This window comes from Wasmannia auropunctata, unplaced genomic scaffold, assembly GCF_000956235.1.
Source record: "Wasmannia auropunctata unplaced genomic scaffold, wasmannia.A_1.0 LD336088.1, whole genome shotgun sequence".
Taxonomy (NCBI): Eukaryota; Metazoa; Arthropoda; class Insecta; order Hymenoptera; family Formicidae; genus Wasmannia; species Wasmannia auropunctata.
The window spans coordinates 2,086,274-2,103,393 of NW_012026802.1; the positions used below are offsets into that span (position 1 = coordinate 2,086,274).

At 46.9% G+C, this 17,120-nt stretch overlaps 1 protein-coding gene across 1 annotated transcript in view; it reads right to left on the reverse strand.

The window, feature by feature from the left end:
- Window positions 1–794: 794 nt before the first annotated feature.
- Window positions 795–17,120, reverse strand: part of LOC105448264 (SET and MYND domain-containing protein 4-like) — a 32,793-nt gene continuing 16,467 nt past the window's right edge. The window contains exons 4-9 of the mRNA XM_011686757.1: window positions 7,290–7,523; window positions 6,356–6,477; window positions 5,304–5,780; window positions 4,683–4,884; window positions 2,875–3,090; window positions 795–1,377 (exon numbers count right to left, since the gene is read on the reverse strand). Coding sequence (XP_011685059.1) covers window positions 1,056–1,377; window positions 2,875–3,090; window positions 4,683–4,884; window positions 5,304–5,780; window positions 6,356–6,477; window positions 7,290–7,523 — 1,573 coding nt within the window. The 3' untranslated portion in view covers window positions 795–1,055. The remainder of the gene's footprint in view (window positions 1,378–2,874; window positions 3,091–4,682; window positions 4,885–5,303; window positions 5,781–6,355; window positions 6,478–7,289; window positions 7,524–17,120) is intronic.

The window sequence follows — 17,120 nt, forward strand, 5'->3', positions numbered from 1 at the left end:
CTCATACATACACACGGAAGTACACACAGCGAAGGCAATCAGGAGAGATCTCGGATGAACCAATTGATTGCCTGCGCTGTGTGCAGGCGAAATTAAAAAAGTTGGCTTCCAGGTCGACGCCTCGGTAAACGCCTCGGCCGCTAATTTCCCGATACCGAACATCTACTCGCGCAGCCGTTTCACGCTCGCAATATCAATTATCGCTATCTGTTCCCGTGTCCGTGTGCCGATAATCGTCGCGGATACAAGAGGGCCCCCGCGAAGTGCGCGCCGCGGTGCGTATGTATATGTGCGGCGGGTAATAACGCGTGCAAATTGTACGACGTTATGCGGGCGACGTGACATCGTTCGCGCGCGCGGCGCGGGCGCGGAATCCCTTCATTCTATATCCCTCCTCCCGCGGGAGGTTTTTATTACATTGCTTGGCGATTTTATAAAGGCAATAAAGATAACGTTCCTCTCCCTCTCTCGCGTCAAGTTCGATCCAAATCGCCGTAACCTGAGAAAGCGCTGCCGCGGAAAATTTCAAGTGTGCACGATGGGCTTTTAAATTATCATTCAACTCGAAAGAGTATTATTCATTAATTAGAATATTATTCATTAATGTTATACAAATTAATGAATATTATTCATTAATTAGAATATTATTCATTAATGAGTTTTACAAAGGTATAGATAAAAAGAGTATTGCTCAAATCTTATACTGATTAAACGCTTCCAGCATTGTTTCATCTCAGTCTCTTTAAGTAAACCAATCAACGATAAAGCCGTCGTAGGAGAAAGCACATGAATTTATTATATATTTGAAAACATGATAAACAATAATACATTTTCGTCTGAAACATGATACAGAATATTGGGCGGGTATACGTGTCTCAGCGTATCGCAGAGTGCGCCGGCCAAATTGGCCCGACCAACGTCCAACGTCCGTATGATCAAACGCGTTCCTCTTTTATTCGGAAGGACATCTTCGGGAATCGCCGCCGCCGCGGTCGACCCGCGTGGTTACAGGATCCGTTCAAGTCGGCTTCCTCCTCCGCTCTGCGCGGCGCTCTTCAAAGCGCCGCCGCCGCCGGTCGCCAAGTATTTCCGCAGTCAGCCAGACAGGAGCTTAAAGCAATTTCGGCCAGGTGTGTGCCCCGATGCGGTGGACCGGCGACTTGGTGAAATCTCTTCAGGGCGTCGCAGAGCGTCCCGATCGCCTCGTCGACCCTCTCGTCCTCCATGTCGGCCAATCCACGGTCGTAGAGAGCCTCGCACTCCCGCAGGCGCGCAAGCCGATCCTCCAAGCAGATTTTCTTTTGACAGCCCGAGCATTTTATCGGCTTACCCTGCCGGGCTCGCGAGTGCAGTCCGCCGCATCCCGTCGTAGGACACCTCGGGGAGGAAAAACGTCAAAAGGATATCTCGCGGATTTTCTCTCGTCGCGAAGATTTTATTACGGTATCGATAAAAATCAAGTTATCGAAATCAAATCGAATTATAATTTACATCGGAAGCTTTGAGGTATATATTTTTCGTTTCGTAATTAAGCTCTATATACTGCAAAATTCCCCTATTAGAAATGGTATTTTAAGACGCTAAAAAATGTCACGTAAATTATAATAGTCTTTATTATAATCTTTGACTTGCAGAAGAATTCCAAAATCACAATCCTTTTAATAATAATAATTTGGAATCAATGTTTTCCTTCTCAAGTAACGAAATTATCTTTGATCGTAATTTTTTCATCTCTTATATCATTTATGTACATTTAATAAAGTAACAAGAAATTAGAACATTGTTGAAGCAAACTCCGTTCGAGATTATCTGGGGAACGTGGCTTTGTTATCCATACGGCTTGCTAATACGAATGTAATTACAGATATAGCTACGTCAGAAAAAAAATTGCGAGATGTAAAGATGCTTCAGTCGGTATTAAATCGTTCCCTCCAAAGGAAGAACCCCTCGGAAACGTCGACGGAGACGCGCACTTAAAAGAATTACATTTGCGTTAGCGTGATGATGAAATAATTACTCGTAATTGAACTTTTGTCCGACGTTCTCAAAGAGGACCCCCTGTGGTTTATTTCTCCGAGAGAGAAATACCGTCGGGCGGTGCCGCGCGCGCGCGCGCGCGCGCCGTTGTGACGTAAAAGACGCAACGTAACGAGTAGTGGTGCTACTACCCAGAAAATTACCGCAGAACTGATAAAAGCACCTGGCCGTGTCGTTGGAGTTGGTATAAGAATCTTACGACGACGAACAGAAGTACCTTTGACGACAGGAGCATCCTTACGGTACAGGCGCTTCTTCCCTTTGAGGAACTCGCCTCATCAGGACTTGCGGTTTTTAACGATCTCGAAAAACATCTGCTAAGTCTCTCTCACTCTCTCTATTCTCCCCCTCCTCTTCTCCCCCCCTCCTCCCCTCGCCCTCTCTTTCACGCATTCACTCTCTCCCTTTCTGGTCGCTTGTTATTCCTTCCGCGCGATATTCTTGCGCTCTTTTACTCGTTACCCGCGGTTTACCAACATCCCTCGATTCTTTCCGCGACATTCAAGCCGGGAAGGAGGAGAAGAGGGAAGATTCTCGATTAAACGACGCGAAAGAAACCGTTAATTGTCTTAATTAAAACGTGCGCCGCAACACGAAGCGCGGACATTTCTAAAACGTTAATGAATAACTTTTCGCATTACTTCCGACAGACATTACCTCGCTAATCTGTCGACATAGAGACAGATTCAGCCCGGGAGGGGGAGATGGAGAGGAGAGAGAGAGAGAGAGAGAGAGCGGAGGAGAACTTAAGCGGGCGGTATCGATACAATTGTTCGTTTAATTAAATTAAATTACTTCGTTAATGAGCTTGATCTCGGAGAATTTAAATGGACTTACCTCAACCTGACGGAATCGTTCGTCAGATTCTCAAAGCGCGGCCAATCCTCCTCGCAGGCTTTGCACGTACATCGGAACCAATACCTGCCCGCCAGTGTCCTTTGACGCTCGGCGAGGGTCCTCTTCGTGAATATCGGTCCGTAGTTTTCGGCAATAACGTCGCCGGGCCGCAGACCGCGTACCGCCCTTATTACGATATGTCGGCCGACGAAGTATCTGCGATCCCGACAGAAGGAGGATTATTCTAATAATCCTGTTAATTAACGCGCGTCGTAACGAAAATTAACACACGCGTCCGTCGGAAGTGTAATCGGAAGTACAGGTACAAATCTTCTGCTTCGGTATTTACATGATAGCTATACGTCAATTAATTGCAACTAAAAGACTATATCTAATATAGATGGCGTTAATAAATTAAAAGTACTAAATTCGCGTAGTAAATTAAATTATTCCTTTTCCGAGGGATGTCAAATATTTGTAAAAAAAAACAAAATTGTAAAAAATGTATATTCCCCGACACTAAATATTTTATATTTTTTGTTTAATATATACCTGTACATTTTGCATTTTTTTCTGTATAAAAGCGCGGCGCAGGTTCCCGTTTCATTATTTAGATATTTTACCTCAATCAAATGCACGATGATGACAAACGTGTCCAAATATTAAAGCGTTAAAAGTCGTTAACCAGTCCGTATACGAAACGGAAGTTATTATCAAGTGTACGAGATAATAAATCGAAAAATGGGGAAGGAGGGGGGGTGTGACGCAATCACTTTGCAATGAAATAATAATCGTAATCATCACAATGGCCCCTCGACGACGTTAATAACGTGAACAGTAACAATTTCCGCTCGCGTACCGAGAGTAGCGCAGACGAGTTTGTGACATTACGGAATAATGAGCGCGCCCGGTGTAATTTCGCGTATAATGGCCGCGACCCACGAAGTCATCACAGACGCGCTTTAGTGCTGCCCGAAAATCCACGTACTTAATTAGCGTTAATAGATTCGCAGTAGAGAGAAGCATCGATATATTCCCCCAGAGGAAAACTTAATTCTCCGATTGCATTGTACACCTTTTAAATGATTCGGCGCGCTAAATAATTTATTTCGAAACGAACAATCGTCCCTCTCTTGAGTATCGTTAAAATGATTTATTTAAAAGAATCGAATTCGCATGGATTATTTCGTTTCTCCGTCGATTTAGCCGGGTCTCTTGGAGGAGCCCGCGGAGCGATCTCGCGGGCGCAAGATAAGAGCCTCGGATCTTTACGCATGTAAATTCGACGAGAGAGCGAGAGAATTTATTTTGACGGAAAGACAATGGGAGTTTTCCGGCGACAAAACGCGGGAAGTTGTTGAAGGGCCCCGGGAGAAACTTCGCTTAACAGACTGCGGGCGGTCGCGGGTCGATTAATAATTCGCGCGCGATGACACAGGCGATTGTGTACCGTCTGGTTATACTAATTACCTCTCACGCCGGGTCTCTACGTCTACGGTCTCTACTCTTTAACGTCGCGACGTTATTAATATGCAAATCAGGACGAGTCATGCGCACTTCGCGAAGTTCGACGAGGTCGCGCGCGGAATGTGTATAAAAGTTGGACGCTTTCTTGAGAAGGAGCGTGTCTTTTCTCACAGGAAGATATCCATCTTTGACGATGAGAGAGCAACGACGAACCGATCGCTCGCGACGATTGCGTTAAGGCTTACCTCTCTTTGCAAGAAGCTTGATTCCCCCCCCCCCCACAAAGAGAAAGAGAGAAATGTATCTTGCCGAAGAATGTGTTTGTCTTTCCCAATGCTCACCTCGTCACCGCGGGATAGCAGTCGTGATTGAAACGGGCGACCGTGGGATAAATCGCCACGCCGAGGTAGACCGGTCGGCTGCCACGAAATCGATGCTCCGCGCTCATTCGCGTCTCGAAGAACTCGTGGGCGTTGAATTGGAGCAGCTGCAGGTTCCTCAGCAGCAGGGCGGCCACGGTGATCTCCTCGACTCCCGGGACTTCTGCGAACTCGCCAAAGTTTCCGATATTAGTGTAGCCTCTTCCCTTCCCCCTCCCCCCTCCCCCTGTCCCCTCCGCGTTCTGTGCATTCCTCTATTCTCTTTTCTCCCCCTATTCTTAGCTTCCCGGCAAAAACTTTCCGCGACTCTTTCCGCTGAACGCTGTTAAAATTACGGTTTTACGGCGCGAGCGGACGGACGCCGCCGCGCGCCGCGCCGCGCCGCGCGGAGAATCTGCTGAATCAAAAGTTCACCCTCCGCGCGAGCAAGCACATTTTTTCCCACCCCCTTCTCTCTCTCTCTCTCTCTCTCTCTCTCTCTTTCTCTCAATTATACTCCGGTAAATTATCCCGAAAGTTAAATACAGCCCTCGCGAGAAGGAGTCGGCGTTACGTTACGGTAAAGTGGCCGACGATAAGTACCGTCGTCCGGCGTGGGACGCGCGAAAAAGCCGACCCTCTGCAGGCACTTGAGCAGGAAGGCCGCCATCAGCGATCTCTCCAGGAAGTCTTTGCTCGTCCGTCTGTCCGCGTGCGTCACCAAGTTGTACGGTGCCACGTCGACGCGCTCGTCGTCGACCCCCCCGCGACGCTCCTTTGTGCCCTTCTCCGCCGTCGTCTCGATAATTTCCTCGCCCCGTCTGGATTCCTTGAGTTTCCTCCGTCTGATTCTTCTCTTGGCCGACTTGCTGCACGCCGGCGATTTCATGCCGTGCGTATCCGGCGTCGCCGTCGTCGTCGTCGTCGTCGTCGTCGTCGTCGTAGCAGACGCAGCCGAAGACGTCGCGATCCTTTCCACGTCGCTCTTCTTTAACTCCTCGTAGATCTTCAAACACTTCCGCGGGCCCTCCTGCGTCACCATCCGAAGAGCGACCATGCTAAGCACGCTCATGCCCGAGCCTGAGGGGAGGAATTTAAGAGCGGCTTGTAATTACCCTATAAGAGGGCCTTGGCCCGCGTAGGGCGCTCGAGATAATGCGCCAGGCGGCGCGTGTGTAAAGCGCTGTTTCTACTTTAGCGAGAAAAATGTACCTCGACGAATACGATGGAGTTTATTATTTCGCTAATTATCACATCGCGAAGGCCATTAACTGCCGTGCCAAATGCGTTTGATATACGTACACGTTGGGATAATCTTTGTAAGAAATTTACATACAGTATTATTTTAGGGAAAGAATATCGAGGCGTAAATTACATTTTTTTATAGATATATTGAAAAGAAATTTTCGGTGAATCTTTTTTGGTAGACTTTATTTTTCAGATGGTTTTTTATGAAAAATATCATCACTAATCTTCTTAAAATCGCAAACGTCGCAACGTCGCGAGAACTTGCGGCAGAAGTTTAAATCCGTTTAAGTGTAGGCAGAGACAGGAAAGCTAAAATTACGTCACTGTTATCACAATGTCCGCTGAAACTACATCTGTTATCAAACGCTGTTTACATTATACCATGCACCGTTCATTCATGCCCTTACCTATCAGCAACGCCAGGACTTTGCACTCGTACTTGTGATACGTCGCCATCGCGGTATCCCTGCATTTCTTTCCGCAAAAGGCGACGCAGCTGCAGCTCGGGCATCCGACCGGTGCTCCTAGTCTAAAAATTTCCCGGATATTCGGTAAATCGATCGAAAGGAGAACGGGGTTAGCCCAGAGAAAACGAATTATGTAAATTGACGAATAAAAACCGAGGGGAAACTATCGCCGTGCGGAGGCCGCGATTCAATCCAGGTAAATTTAGGTCGATCAACAATATCTCGAGTAATACGTTCCAAATATAACGAATTTTACAAAGTTGCTTTGTAAAACGTCGTGAATCTCGAAGTTAGTTTAGAATAAACGAATAAAATTTACATTTTAAACGACAAATTTACGAAAAATATTCAAACAACGTGACTTGAAAATTTACAAATAAGTTATTTCTTGATATGTTTAGATTTAAACTACTTTAGCGTGGCTATTCGCACTCAATGAAACAAGCTATTCGTTCGCGTTTGTTCGCACTCGCTCAGTCTGTAGCAATCCGACCTCGGATGTCGGCCTTTAAACATGCGTGCCGTTCTCAAATTTTTCGCGGCTCGGTCAGCGCAAGCGGCTTTTATCTTCGCGTAATAACGAGTTTTTCCCGTCCGCATACGTCGTTCGTCGCGCGCCTCCGTCCGGGCGTCGCTCGGGTTAATGAAATCCATTTTCTCTCTCTCGCCGTCGCGGGTTTATCCGTAAAAAGCTGTGGATAACGGGGACGGACGGAGGAGGAGAGGGCTTGCCGCGCACGTAGACAAAGCAGAAGCTACACACGGTGGATTACGTGTCGCCCAAGGCTCGTGTCCATTAAATCCAGGAGGGAAAGAGAGAGGAGAGGAAAGAGAGGACCCGGGTGAGAGAACCCGACGGCAATTTTCTCCTCACCTCGCGTAACAATGCTGACAATGGGTGCCGTAGAACTCGGGCAGGAGACAGCCCGCTAGCGGCGGCTCGACTAACAGAATATCGCCCGGATGTATTTCCGCGGTTGCGACGGCGTGTTTACCCGCCGTCGTGGTCTCACGGATTTCCAGGGCGCCGGACGACCAACGGAGCTCGGAATTAACGGCGCCATTTAACGGCGTGCCGCCGCCGCCGCCGTCGTCGTCGTCGTCACCACTGTTACCGCCGCTGCCTGCGAAGACGCAACACAGTGTTTTCTTAGGGTGAGTTTTGCCCTGACCAAGTTAATGGAACGGCAGGTGTATATATATATCGCGGAGATACGCGGATTCCCCGACAGTTGTTTGATCTCTATTAACGGATACACGGAGTATGTACCTACATACACGATATTTCAAAGACCGGCTCTTTAATAAACATAGAACGCGCTCGCGAAATGAGACAACAGGAGAAGGGCGGGAGGAGAGCGAGAGATCAAGGATTTTCGCGATACACGTCGAAGGTATACGTGTAAAAATACAACAACACATCACGATGTACATATTTAGCTTCGTCGGATATATACACGCTGTGCGCGCGGTACTCCGCGAACCAGCATCGAAAATCCGGGAGGAAAAGCGCGCGGCTTCGCTTTTTTTTCCCTCCTCTTTTTTTCGCCGCGGATTTTCCATACGAGGGGGCAAAACGAGAAAATAACCCTTCTCTAGTTCGCTCTTTCGCCTCCGAGCGTTTCGGATATCGTTCGGCGGTATACGCGGGCGCGCGCGCGCGCGTATGTATTCCCTTCGCACTCTCTATAGCGCGCATACACACGCGTTATCTCGAGGATACTCGACCGAGATACGCGCGTAGCGCGCTCTTTGTCCCGCGCCTCCGCGTCGATTTCCACCCGGCCCCGGCGGCGCGGTGTGTTGGATTGGCGGCGCGAAAAGTTTCGGCCACGTTCCGCCATTCATGAATGAACTGCCGGGCGAAGGTAAAAGGGGGGGAGGGGAGAGAGAGAGAGAGAGAGATCGTGTACTACGGCCTACTCTACGGGCCGTAGTACGCGCGCCGGCTGACGCGGCGGTTCATCGTGACGAGGCACGTGTGCGATAAGGAAGGATGACAGGAAAGAGAGAGAAAGAGAGAAAAAGAAAGGAGACAGAAAAAGAAGAAGAGTGAAGAAGTCGCGCGCGACAGCGCAGCGATCTTACCTCGGCCTTAGTCCCGCGATCGAGATCACGAGCTCCACCGAGATCGCCGATAACTCCGCGGGCAAAAGCCGCAATGATTCCGACCGAATCGCGTCGACAAGCTGGGGATCCTTACGCTTTCAGTGGAGGCGGAATCGTTTCGTTCGAACGTCCGAGACGATTGAATGTGATTGAGAAAAATCTGCGAGATATCGAATTGTTTATATTTTTTGTCGCAGTCGCTGTGATTTTTCTTTGAAATATATATTTACAAATCAATTTTTTAAAGGCGTACAAGTAATATATTTGTTAAGTGTATATATTTGGGTTAAAATTTAGAAAAAGATTTTTAACGATTGGATATCGAGCCAGGATTATCGTTAGAATTACAGGACTTCAATCGCGATAAATCGGAATTCCATTCGGCATCGTGCTGCGTGTCTCCGATAACGGAGCTCAATGAAGCGGGTCTTCGTTTTACAGTTAATCCGATTTACAGGCGGCCCCGCGGAAGTTCCGCCATGATTTAAGACTCCCGCAAGGGATCTCCGGGTTAACGAGAATGTGTAAACAAGCCGCAATCCCGCGCGAAACGCCATTTCCGGTTATCTCGGCCGCGACGCTCGCGTGTGGCATGCTGCCCACCGTGGGGTGTTCTAATGAATGGAAGAAATTGCTACGGTCCGAAGGGGGATGTGTACACACGACCAACCGATTAATCACGGTCCGTCTGGAAACGACGATATCGTGCGAAGCTCCGGCTTCGTCTGGTAAGTGCGTTTTAACCTTTAGTCCTCCCGCCCTCCTCTGCTCCTCGTCGAACGTATAGATAAAAGTTGAGAATTTTCCGATAAAAGCTAATGAATTTCGCGACAATGGAAAATCTATTAAAGTTTCTATTAAATAATCTATTAATTATCACGGCAACAATGAGTTTAATATATCTCGTAATACTACAATTTTTATGATTGTAACGTTAATTTCGAGAAGACCATAAGCGATCCTCTATCATATTCATTTCGATATTATAAAAACATTATCCGATTATGCTTTCCTTTCCTCACATTTTCACTCTCATCATTTGCACTCTCAAATATTTCGTCTTGCCGTCACGGACGTCACGGAATAATATCACCGACGAGTCGTATTCATTCGAATTTCATCCCCGCGACTTCGAAGTTTTTTTTTCCTCTTCTTCTCCCCCCCATTTTTACAGTTAACGAAACGTCGCGCCAGTCGTTGGTCGAAAAAAATATGCGGCGGGAATAATGCCTGCGGACGGGCACGGAGCGCGCGGCGTTAAAATTGCAGGATCCATTTACTAATTTACGATCCGGCGGGCCGATTACCGTGAAGAACGTACGGCGCACGATGAATGGAGAAAATATTCATTCGCGCACGCGCACAATTTTCACGTGGATAACGTGAATTTATATTGACTTGTATTCAGGAAGAATCTATGGTTTTAAATCATTTTAAGAATCTCCGTTGCGATCTCTTTTTGTTATTTTCAAATTAACAAACCGACAATCGTTCAACTGTGATAATATCATTTATTTGACTAATTCGTGAGGTCGCTACCTAATTAATATCCAAAAATATACGTACTGCACTGTCCAGAACACTTTATTAAATAATTTCATTCGTGAAAAAGACCGTTCTTTTCTTTTCGAGTTTATCTTGTTTTTTCTCATTAAGAGCGAAAAGTTTTAGGATTAAAGCGAAAGTTTTCGACTGCTTTTCTGTTAGCGAATTCTGAAAAATTAACGTTCCAGACCGGCGTCATCTCAGATAATGAAAAAATCATGTTATACGAATTGAGGATTAATCGAAGGGAGCGGCACTGCGATGAGGAGAGCGCGATGAGTTATAATGTGATTAAGACATAAATAATAAATATAATTAGTTTCTTTTTAGAAGGAAGAATGATTAATTATTGATGGAAAATAAATTACTAGCGGGAACGAGTCAAATCCCGCTGGCAGGATCGAGTTTAAGGAAGATGTTCGGAAAAAATAAACGCGTAGAAAATTGACTCTTAAAAAATTCTTACAAAAAATTGGCTACGACGTCACGAAAGTTTATTCACTCAGGCCGATATATTACGAACTCTCCGCGATGCGCTCGCGTAGCCGGTTTTCAAAAAATTAGACGAGTGCATTTGCGGCAAACGACGCTGATACTTCGAACGCTCTTCTAATTTGATTGGGCCGTAGTCAGGCTCGTGAGTGGTTACAGACTCATGCGGGCGGGGCGGGCCGAAGTAAATGAAGTTTAGCTACGAACGGCCGCACCTGCACCGGCGAACCCTTCGAATCGCGCGTTTCCGGCTTAAGCCACGAGCCCTCGAGGGGCGCTTTGCGGTGCTAGAATTCCACGTTCGAAAACAAAGAAGCGCTTGTCTCTGTTTGAGCGCGCGAAACGGTCCGGACTGGCTCAGCCGGGGGATGCTCTTAACGATCAATTAGTCGGGCGTAGCCTCGGCTCGCATTCAGGCTTTAGACAAGCACGAAATAATGCCTCTCTATATACATATATATATATATATATATATATATATATATTATTGGAATCATGCATCTCGAGATAGTTTATCTTTTTTTGCAATTATCTGAAATATAGAAGCAAGATTCACGCGTCTCAGATTCTATTAGAATGCAAGGAAATTTGCTAAGTTAAAAAAAAAATTATCTCATCAGAGGATTCTTTTATCAGAATTTCATTCAATTTCAAATATGCATATTGGAAGATTCCAATCCCTCGACCATTCCCGAGATTTTGCTCCGTGAGAAAAGAGTCCACGCCGAAAATCAAGTATTCCGCCATTAAAATTAAGGGCGCTTGGAGTATTCCTATGTGCCGTGTACGTGCGGCGAATAAGAAAGACGGACGTAACTGCGAGAGAATTTATTAATTAATATAAAGCTAATTACTGAAGTTGATGCACGCAAAGTTACTGTTCTGAGACGGAACTTTTCCCCGGTCGAGAAAAGACTTTCAATTTATTCCCACCGCTTAGCGTTAACGGCTCGGCGAATCGGGAAGATTTTCTAAAAAGTTTAGGGAGATAAATGAATCCAATCTGATGAGTATTAAGAGAGCGGTATGGAAAAGAGAAAGATGGAGAGAGTGGAAGAGTAATATATCGCCGTGATGCGACCAGACGACCGGTGGATGCTCTCTGCCACGATGCGTCTTTTAATTTAATTCTTAGTCCACGAAGCAAACAAAGTTTTGCCACTTCCTGAGAAATTCCAGGCATCTCATCTCCGCGAGTCGAGTTGTTTTATTCGTTCACCTGCGTATATATACGAGAGAGAGAGAGAGAGAGAGAGAGAGAGAGAGAGAAAGGGGAGAGGGAGAGGAAGCATTATTCTGAAAAGCGTAGCTGAGAATATCCGCTCGCCGCCATTACTACAAAATAAAATTGAAAAATAGTTATTTTTTTTGCCTATCAGTGCTTTTAAAGCGTCCGTCAGTGATGCATAAGCGGCATTTATACGAATAAAATATGCAGTCGAGAGCGCGCGCAATCAATCCTGCGCTGCCGGTCCATCATCCCCCGGTCTCCACGATGATCGGCGTTACTCGCCATTAATCACAGTTATCGGCGAGAGATCAAAATTTCATATTTTTTAATTCCGATCGATTGATCGCTAATTGCCAGCGCTGCGATACGGCCACTCGCGTAAATAAATCGGGGGCCGGACCGTTTCCGACGCTAAATACGGTACCATCGCTAAATATTCGCGCAGTTATTTTATTACCCTCCGATAAAGCGCCCCGAATAAAAATCTAATTAAACTCAGCGCGCCCGGAGTGCTTTTATCCGGAATTCGATAATCGTATCTCTCGCATCATGAAACGTTCGTGAAATAACGGCGAGTATGTTTCGTGCCTTTTGGATACGTTACGTGGCGAATCGCAAATCGGCATCAAACGCTCCGAGGGCGAATCTAGATCAGCGCTGTCAGACACACAGATGTATCTTCCTGTACGACAGTACGTTTAAAATTAGCTGCGAATAAGGATTTTCAATAATACTAAAATTGTAAGTTACGGTGAAACGATTAACCTACATTGAAATATATATTTCTGAATATACTCTTTTTCTCTCTCTCTCTCTCTCTCTCTCTCTCTCTTTCCATTTAATACAATATTTATACATGATAAACGTACCACATTTATTTATATATCTATTGCGTATTACTTATTATTATCGTTACATTCAGTAATAACAATATAATTTTAATTTAAACGTCATTCGAAAATAATCAATTAATAATAGTATCAATAAACAGTAGTATTAGAAATTTCTACTCATAAATAAATTCGCAATATTTATTACTATAATCAGATGCAATACTAATTTAAATTTTATCAATTCATGAATAGGATAACACAAAGGAGAATTATGAAACAAAATTTTTAATTAATTTTTTAATAAATGCTAAAGCAATGTAATTTGATGTTACGCAGAGTAAGATCGTTTTACTTAAATTGTTTCTCACCGAAATAATTCATGAAACTTTGCAATGTTATTTCGCACGATATACGCGCAGATTCGACAGCGACGTCGACCGTCGCGGATTCTGATGATGGTATTCTCAAGCGGCAGGCCTGCCTCGGACGAGGCAGACCAGATCGAGAGACACCCTTCGATCAACAATGGTCCGATTCGGTTGCGTGCACGAAATACATCAGCAAAATAATATCGTTTCCGCATATACATCCGTCGATTCACGCACGCTCACGAATGCATGGAATTGTTCGACGGCCTGTCGTCTCCTGCCTCTCTCTTTTTCTCCACTCCTTCTGTCTTTCTCGCTGAACGGCACGCCTCGTTTACGCGGGAAATCCGATATTTTCCGACATGGTATTTGGCGCTCAAATGATGCGCGCGCCAAGTTATCGACGTCGATTCGTCTCTTTGTACCTAACTGGCCGTCAGCTACACCGGCCACGAGGCCCCGGAACCCTCGCCGTAATTGGAAAGTGTCTTTTTGTTCTTCGGCTCGATTTATCCTCCCTTCCTCCCCCTCCTCCACCTCGCCCCCTGCAAAGAGTTTGTAACCCACCTACCCGTCTATATATATATATATATACCCTCGCCCTTTCCCTCTCGTTGTGTGGCTGACGGTAGGGTGGTTGCCGCTTGCCGCACCTGATTTAAACACTATCGACGCATTCCTACGTAGAGCGAATCCGCGAGGAAAACCGGAAAGTGTTCCGCTCTGATTTATCGCCGCTCGCTCCCTGTGATTGCACATTCACGTTAAAAGCACCGGTTCAAACGAACCGGAGTCGAAGAGGACTATTTTCCAATATAGATTCGATGCGCGCTAACGCGCGCGGTAAACCCGCTAGAAGAACTATCTGCGAAAAGCGCCTAAAAATTCGGTTGGAATTGTTACGATTGTTCCCGCAAATCTCCCTGTACTCGATCACGATTGACGGGATTCAAGAGAGAGAGAGAGAGAGAGAAAAACAGAGAGGAAGCCGGTATTCTATCACTTATATCGATATTCCGAAAATACGATTTCGCAGGGAATGAAAATCGACGAGGGCTCGGAGAACGGAGAGAATCTGCTCTTTCCGGCGCCCAGGAGAGGGGAATTATATTTTTATTATTCTACGAGTAACTCTCCCGCGCGCGTTCGACAAACGAAGTGAAATCGCGTGATGCGCGAGAGTTTGGGATGCGCGGGGGCGAGAGAGGGTTGGTGAGCCGAGATAGAAGAAGCCCAATGGAGTTATCCGCGTCTAGACGAATCTCGTTACGAGGAGGACGAGGGCGAGGAGAGAGCGTCCGGTCGGATGATCTTCGGTATGTTAAAATGGGCGTTATCACACAATACGTCACACAGTTACGATCGGCACGCCGAGGTGGCTGTATTCTAATATAAGGAGGGGAGGGAGGAAGCGGAAGTGTCGGGGCTCTTCTTTTGTCAAAAGATGCAGATTCGCGTGGAGGACGCGATCCGAGTCCATCGTCAACGGCGCACATTATATATTTGTATATATATTCATATATAAATATATATTTGAATGTATATGTGTGTGTGTGTGTGTGTGTATTATATATATGCGGCGGCCTGTCTTCTAAAGGAATATTGAATTAAGCGTTTCCCGGGAAAATCGACTGTGTGGGTTACCATGGAAACCATAGCCGGCCCCGTGTTTCGCTTCTCAACCCGGCGCGCGCGGTCGCATTCTCGCACGGATTCGACGTCGCTCGGATCGGAACCGGATCGCCGAACCGGTCCGACCGACGTTTCATCAAACATTCCAGTATACGGGTTCGCGGATTTTTTTGGGCCAATGATCGCGCGGCGCCGCGCTTTACCTGTCGCGACCCGTCGCGTAACCCCGAATCGAATCTATAGTCCGCATCGAGCCCAAAGCCGACCTGGCTCCCGTCACGGGGGGAGAACAGAGAACATTCTGATTTATTATCGGATTAATTAGTCTCTGTTTTACAAATGAAGTCTTGGGAAAAGTTATAATAAAGAAGGGAACGAAAGCCTTTGGACGTTTTATTGTAGATTTTGCTGCCACCCCTGCGCCACGCTTCCCGCTCCGCGCGCGGGATTTCTTTTTTTTCGACACGCCTAATGTACGTCGGACGCTAATACCTCGGCAACAAGAGATCGATAGTCGGCAGAGAGTGACTTGCTAGATTAAGCTCGTTACTCGGTATCGCGAATTATATTCTTGCTGGGCGCTTGCGAACTATCAAGGATCAATACCGCCCGCGCGCATAGTTCAATCCTAATGCAACTTGCCAGAAGTTTCCGGGAGAATCAAACATAAAGCCCGTACACCGATACCACGGAGAGAGAGAGATACGGAGGGTGAAAGGGGGAGGGAAAGGCAGGCAGAGAGAGGAAGAGAGAGAGAGAAAGAGAGTGAGCGAGAGAGGGCGGGCCGCGCAGCGTTAATCCGACCATAGAAACTCGAATCCGCCACTCGATATGGAATAAAGCGCGCGCTTTTGTCTCCCGCTTCTCGGCATCGTTCGTATAAACGTCGCGCCGTTTTGAGACTCGACATCAACAATCGGTTACCCTTCTACCGTCCGTCATCCGGACGAGTGGCTGGATATTCGACTGTCAAACTGAATTACCGAACTACAAGCCCGACAGTTTTTTAATCAGGAGGAGGCTAGGAGGAGCGGGACACGGGGCGGACGAAGGAAAATCCGCGGAGAATTGCAATTTTTCATCGATCTTTACGTCCAACGTGGTGTTGAGTTCTCGTCATTGACTATGCGTTGTCTGTAACGTTCGAGATATCTAATATCTGACGAAAAACCTGCAGTTGTATACGTCAAAGGTGCCGTTTGTTCTAAAAAAATAAAAATAAAAATAAAAATAAAAATCAACGTTACCGATAAATACGTTTTTCAATGCTATTTTATCATTATTTCTCTAGATGTTTCTCACACTACATGGCTATAGTTTCTGAGTTCTTTCACGTAATCTGAAAGATATAAATAATTCTCTTAGACGATCAAAGTTCTGTAGTTACCGTATATTTTTATCGATACCATCGAAATCTCTCTTTATGACCTCCAAAATACTCCAAGCCGTCCGACACGCTTCATTTTTCGCGCCTGTTCGCGGGTATCAGGGTCCCGGGTACGGCACACGGCCGTGGATCAGACGGTCGTCGTGGCCGGGAAAGCCCGCTGGATTCACTTCCGCCGATCGTCCCTCGCTCACCGGAAACCGGAAAGCCGCGAGAGGAAGAAGTTTCTCATTCCGGGGGCAAGGGTAGGTTTACTGAGCTCGCGAGTACCCGTGCTCGAGAGACCCGAGGAAGACGGAGACAGGCACACAGAAAGAGAGAGAGAGAGAGAGAGAGAGAGAGAGAGAAAGGAGAACGAGGGAGAGTCGATTTTCACGGAATTCACAGAGCGATCGCGAGTCCGGGCACGCGTGGGTTCGCGCGGTGCGGCGCATTGCCAATAAAGTTTCGTGGGTTAACGCGGCGCAGGTACGCTCGATCTACTAAGGCCGATAACTCGATTCCCCATCGATCTCGGAAAGAGGAGAGGGAGGGAGGGGGAAAGAGAGAGAGAGGGGGAGGGGCAGGAAGGAAGAGTATGGAGAGACACGGTGTCGTTTTCCGCAGAGGGAGCCCCGGCTTCGTCGAGACACGCTTCCGCGAGATTCAATTTGCCATTCTCCCTCGGATCCACCCGCGTTCTCTCGGCATGCCTCCTCCTTCCCACCGCCGACGGCGCGGCTTCTTTGGGAGGGAACGACGCGAACGCGGTTACATGCATCGGTTAGAAGCGCTCACGGGCGTGAGCCGATAAATAGCGCGGCGGCGTTATCGGGGAACAGAACTCGCCGCGCTACAAAACGGGAACTAACCGAGTTCGCCCCCGCGTTTTCGGAGCTCTCCTCCTGGTGAATAGAATTACGAGTTGCGCGATCCGCGTGCACGACGTGCATATAACGCGATCGCGAGCGACGCGAAAAATATTAGGTATCGAGAGCGCTGACGGAACGCGAGCGTTCCGCTTAAACGGATCGCTCGAGTAAAATAACGACCCGCGTCCGATTGTCATGAAGAGGACAAGTATTTACATGTACACAATAATTTTTGATTAAATAATTTCTGTCGACTC